The following is a 6178-nucleotide window of genomic DNA, read 5'->3' as shown; positions in this document are numbered from 1 at the left end:
AATGATAATAATTGTATGTTCTATTTTGCGTTTTCTGCGGTGTAATCACCTGCTTGTTTGTTTTTCAGCTGTCTGCAGGTATATCTGTACGTTAGTTTTTCGCGCTCCATAGGGTTGTTGCGGATGTGTATAGTACCAATAACGAATATTTTAACGATCCCGTTTATTTGAATAAGCCAATCACAGGTTATAGATTGTTGGGAGTGCGCTGTTTGTATGGTATTGTTGAAATATTACTGTTCATGTTGTTTTTATGTGCTGTAGCTTGTGTAGTTTGCTAAAAGGGTGGAGCAGCAGCAACATAAGCGAGACGTCACTATAGCAGGCATCCTGCTGACCCTGAATGAATCTGCTGTTACTGAACGAGCGCTTTATACAGCAGCAGCCTTATTTTCCTGGTCCATATCGTCAGCTATAGGTTGTCTACTTGTTTGTTATTGTCTGTCCCCTTTTTTGTGTTTGTATTTACATTGTTCGCTATGTGTGTCTATGTGCGCCATGTTTCTGCAGCCATGGCCCCCTTCTTGTGCAAAGTTTCTCCATCTTACTTCAACAGCCTTATATTCCGCGCTTCCTTCGAATTTCTCACCTCGTCGTATTTCTCTAGTCCGCAGTCTGCATTTTGTCAATTTGACCATGAGCGGATTACGCTAATCGCTGTCTGCTCAGAAAATAATCACTTATAAGAGGCAGTCCAATTGGAAGATTTCTCGATTATGGTCTTTGCCGCAACCCTAGTTATTACTTATATTACGATATATTATAACTCGCGTCATCTTTTTAGGATCAGCCTTTTCGTTAGTGGTAATAACAGTGCAATATTGATTCACCAATCAGTACAGCCAGCCATAGTTAATCACACACTTCATATGTCCGGCTGCTTGCTCTCTCATACAGACGCGCAGACACACTCTCGTAAACATCCTAAGCAGATAACTATTACGTTTTCGAAATAGCTTACTTGTTTTTCTTTCATACATATTACATTTTTTTTTGCCTCAGTCTCTATCCCAGTGAGCCACGCATGCTCTGATCCCGTCTATATAGAGTTTTTTCTCTCATCGCTGCTTTCGCGCATTTCTTAGCCATTTCCCCGAATTGCTTTTCCCTCTCCTAAAAATAGCTCCAACTCTTTTTGTTTTATTTCTAGGTTTATATATATTCTCCACGCTCTCGCTTTTTGTATTGAAAATTTTAAAATACCCAAATATTATTACGTGGCATGGCGTGAGTGCTGAGCTAAAATTTCAGTCCTCTTCTGTAGCCACCCTATATATCTAAGTTCAACTGCTCTTCTCCTGATATGCTTGAGCTTCATCCATACCGGATACTCTTTCTTTAATAAGCGTTCTTCATCTTTATATTGTCCCCTTAACATAATTCTAGGACCTTTTCAAGGGCCTGACGGCGTTGGTCTTGCGTCTTGCCGGCAAGGAAGTCGTCACAACGGAATTATGATATTCTTGCACATCTTGATGTGCAGTGAATTATGTATCTGGAAAGAATAGTCTATAGAAGAAATAAATATTATTAAATCAGTAGAAACAGTATGTAACAGGATTTTGGATCTCCGTCGCTTGGCATTTATCCTTAGTTATTTATAGTATACCATTATAACGTGATATAATTTCATTACGAAATTAACTGATCATTGGAATTAGAATTGCAATACTGAACATATGGATGTCGACGAGGGGCGACTCTGGGGACGCAAAGTCGCCGTCACCGATTTTTCATTATTTCTCTAATACATATCGTTGTGTCGAAAACTTTTGAGTGATCGTAAATAGCATACAGGCCGAAATCAGTAAGTGGCTCGACTACAAAAAAATCAGATGTTGGCAATATGAGCCTTTTCTTTTTTCGAGTGGTTCTCATTGTCCATTTGAAAGTCATTGGAAATGGTAACGCATGGCTATTTGTTACTGTACGTCTACAAGGCTCGAATCGCCAAAAGTGTAGCTTGTAAAATGTAATATTTTAATGTGTCGCTGCTGCTGCTGCTGCCATTGATGCTTTCTTGTTGTATCGTCCTGCGGCTGTTTAAGCGTAGTCGCTCCTATCGCCTTTGCTATGTTGATTCAATCCGGCAATGATTATAACAACAGGAAGAATTGCAATAATTAGAACCTTATGAGTCACGATAATAATTAATTATGAAGTAATAGTGATGATGATATATAATCTGTACGAATAATTTGCTGAATCATTAAATGTGTCAGCATGGGCATTCTTGTTATTATTATTATTAGAATTATAATATCGATAATAATAATCATAATGGTTGTTGGTGCTTTTGTCGTCGACAAAGTCTCCCAGTAGCGACGTTCGGGTCGAAGAAAAGCCAGGCGGAGCAGAAGTCAGCGGTAATCGCAGCTTGAAGTTGTTTAGAACCCCCTCGAACTAATTACTAAGGCCCATGTTAATTGTGAAATAATAATTTCGCGAAACAGCCCTGGTGACCAAGGTAATAAACAGCGCGTTGATTTTAACAACGGACACCGTTCGCATTAGACAGGAGCTACCAAAAAAGCCAGCGTAGGGACCTCGAAGTCACCAAAAAATTAGTCGAGAACAGCAACAGCGCTGTCCGTTAACAACGGTGAAGGTGCTTTCTCGCCTTTTTACGCTTGGCCTTTACAGGAAATATCTTTATTGCAGCCAGAGATAGACAAATAAAATACGTCCCACGTAAAAGTAGGAATGAAGTTTTAAGAGGAGGAGCCAAACGGTCGTTAGGTAATAATGCTCTATCTGCCATATGCGGGTGAATGGGCGTTTGTATTTATTTAACAGAAAATATTTTCACATATCTTAGAAAGTTGTTGCCGTTGCTGTTACATCGATATAGCATATAATGTTTATGTAGCAATTTTCTGTCTCAGACGTACGTAATTCATTTTCGCCTTTTCAGATGTATTTACTAGGATAAGAAACACGGCTCGTGCAATAACAAACCATGAAAGCAAGAAAAACGTTACATATAATGCGTATGTATCTTTATACTTATTATATAATATCGCGTCGAAGGTCATTTTTTTCAGCTATAGCTCTTTATATTAATAGCTAATAACCCAACCGCCTAGTTGGTTTTGTTGTGCCTGTTTTCCAGACATCGTTAACACATGCTCGGTGACGACGTAAGGTTCGGGATCGGCTCGGGAAGCAAGAGCTTGCACGTTTCGTACCCAGAATGTATACCCGGGACCCAATGATACGTCCCGACGAAGGCAAGCACTCTTGACACTTGCCAGACATCGGTTGATGGTAGCGATCCAAGAATGAAACTGTGACCTAATTAGTATGAACAAATAAGAGTCTTGCTTTTTTACCGCTATAAGAAAGAGCTTGGCGATAATACTTAGAGCCTAGAGACTGCGGCTTAATCGGCAAAGCACGAGTTGTTAAAACAGGGCCTGGCATTGAAACAGGAGTTAATTCGGAATATGTAGACCGTTACTAAAAATCGTTGATTCTTTACTCTGTTAAACAGTTCAGTCGTTGAATGACGCTCATGATACTACTGACGATTAACTCGATAATGTTTCGCCGGTTCAACCACACAATAGCCTCAAAGAAGTAGTGGCATGAGATATATTCTCTGATGGGATCAGTATTGTTTAAGGACAGTCGCTGATTTTAGTTCTGTATCTCATTGCTTTCAGGATCGTCTTGTTGTTGTTACACTTCGGTGAAATGAATCGACAACAGTTGTAACAGTTGCAGCTCTGTACTAGACAAGGGCTGGTACGTTCATGTTTGTATTTGTGCATAATATGAGGCTGTGCGATTTTTCTTTGAAGGAAACGACTACAACCACCAGCGCGACATTGGACCCATCTGCAGACTAGTGCAGTGCACCCGCCGCGCGGCGCCTGCCGGCCTTCACCGGGCGTACAGTAGAGTCCAACTACTATATAATTGCACATTCCATGTTTATGCTTTGTTGCTGTGTCACCATCATATTATCAATTAGAGTAATTCATAATTATAATAACTATAATCATCATCACTTTCATCATCATAATGAAGATGCCCTAGCGTCGCGCTTTTTTTTTTGCAAACATTCTCATCGTAGCCTTTTTGACTCTTTCGATCTGTAGTTTTTCTTGCTCTGGTTCCATACTGGATATTCACTTCGTTTATTTTTTCTCTGGCGCTTTTGTTAGCTTTCATTCAGCTTTTTCCACAGCTCATTCTCTCCTGACCTGTCTCTCACATAGCTCAGACATATTCTATTTGTTTGTTATCCAGATGCCACGTAAATCACACTCCACTCGGCAAACTTTCATTCTCCCCTTCCGCATGTTTACTCTCAATGTCTTCGTGCCAATATATTGCGAACACTCTAGCGCGGCTCTCAGAAGTCTGACAAAAACAAACATCTGATTGCTTCTGTATTGTCTGTTTACCAAATAAACGAGGAAGGATTCACGTGTCGAATAATCGGTAAGTCTTGATGCTATTACTATTATCATTACGTAACGGAAATCAAGACTGGGTGAAAAGTATATCTTCTGCTCGGGAGATCCGCCTGGCATGTTTGCGACTAGACTACAAACTAATATGGATGAGATAATAGTAATATTAATGCTGACTGTGTATTCTTTCGATGTCGCCATGTCTGTATATTTATAGTTGTGATTATTTTTCCTGTTGTCGCTGCTCTTATTGTTGTTGTAGCTTCGTGATTTCTCCTTGGCCACTTCCCAAGTTGGTTATTGTTCTTTAGTTCCAAATCTTGAGGAAGGAATCCCAGGAGCCAGTGGCGACTGCCATCCCATCCTCCGTGACCCCCAAACAGGATACACGGTTATCATGACCAGCAAGCACCCCTGAGAAATAGAGGAGTCAAAAAAAGTTAAATTCGTATTAAATGTAATACACGGTCTACATTTAGCCATCATAGAAGAAACAGCAGGAAGAACCTAAGGACGTATCTGGAAGTTTCTACGAGGATATTCTGTGGGTAAGATGATATTCAGTACTTTCCCGTATACCGTATATCGCAAATAGATAAGTTACTTTTATCAGCTTATTTAGGGATATCTACCAATAAAATATACTTGATCCTTAATAAAATGAATTTATCCTATAAGTTAGATTAGATTTAGTAGTGAGCCCTTTGTGTATAAATTATTACTTATCGAAAAAAAAACCTAAGGTCTGACCTTCTTGAGATTTGAAGCTTCAAAGGGGTTTAGATAAAACGACACTTTTTACGCCAACTTGTTTTTCCAATTCATTCGAACACACAAAGTGCCAGTACATGCCACTAAAGCCTAATAACATGCATACATCTCATTCCAAGAGAACTTCTTGTGCTCAGCATGGCCGTCCCATACTTTCAAATCCTCGAATTAACGGCGAGGCAATTTTCGTTTATTTGACAACAACGTAATAAAACAAATGGATACGAAAGTAAATCACTTGGATTTACTACGTACCGGCACGTTCCGCTTTCATCGAGTCCCAGACGTTGCAATTGAAATCGTCGTATCCGGCCAGGAGCAGTCTACCGGACCGGGAGAATGCTACTGATGTGATACCGCATATAATGTTATCGTGGGAGTAAAGTGCTAATTCTTGGTCAGCGCGCAAGTCAAACAAGCGACATGTGGCGTCATCGGAACCCGTCGCAAAGGCAAACCCATTAGGAAAGAAAGTCACGGCGTTGATGTCCGATTCGTGGCCAGGGAAGGTTTGCTTGCAGAGGCCGTCACGAATATCCCAAAGCTTCGCGGATGCATCGCATGCACCCGACACGAATGAGCGCATGTCGGGGGCGAGCGAAAGAGACATGACATCGCCTGTATGACCGGTAAATGACGTACATTGCTGACCTGTCTCAATGTCCCACAGCGCGCAGGTCATGTCCCCAGATGAGGTGACGATTTGAGTGTCGTCAAGAAAGCGACAACACGACAGATAGCCAGTATGGCCTGGCAGTTCTCGGGACACACGAACATTTCCTGCGGGAGCAAAGAAAAATGGGACGAAATAATATCGAGAAGGCGAGGAGGAGTGTTTTGAGGTAGTATCGCAGAAAATTATACTATGTGGGTATAAATGTAGATACGGAAAATCGGTGATGGTTAACATAAAGACGATAGTGCGTGAGTGCCTAGTATTATAGCAACCAACAAATGGTTTACAACAAAACGTATTCGTCTAATTT

General features: G+C 40.7%; 1 protein-coding gene and 1 long non-coding RNA gene across 2 annotated transcripts in view; one reads left to right on the top strand and one right to left on the bottom strand.

The window, feature by feature from the left end:
• Window positions 1-2755: 2755 nt before the first annotated feature.
• The window catches only part of Gbeta13F (guanine nucleotide-binding protein subunit beta-1), a 6832-nt gene continuing 3409 nt past the window's right edge, over window positions 2756-6178 (bottom strand). Inside the window, exons 3-4 of the mRNA XM_022810309.2 lie at window positions 5448-5972; window positions 2756-4835 (exon numbers count right to left, since the gene is read on the bottom strand). Coding sequence (XP_022666044.1) covers window positions 4729-4835; window positions 5448-5972 — 632 coding nt within the window. The 3' untranslated portion in view covers window positions 2756-4728. The remainder of the gene's footprint in view (window positions 4836-5447; window positions 5973-6178) is intronic.
• LOC147754851 (uncharacterized) lies at window positions 4834-5578 on the top strand. The gene is made up of 2 exons (XR_015316273.1): window positions 4834-4969; window positions 5312-5578. It is a non-coding gene; the product is annotated as an uncharacterized LOC147754851 (long non-coding RNA).

The sequence above is a fragment of the Varroa destructor genome, unplaced genomic scaffold (genome assembly GCF_002443255.2).
Source record: "Varroa destructor unplaced genomic scaffold, Vdes_3.0 BEIS01000006.1, whole genome shotgun sequence".
NCBI lineage: Eukaryota > Metazoa > Arthropoda > Arachnida > Mesostigmata > Varroidae > Varroa > Varroa destructor.
This window is presented reverse-complemented; position numbering and strand designations above follow the sequence as displayed.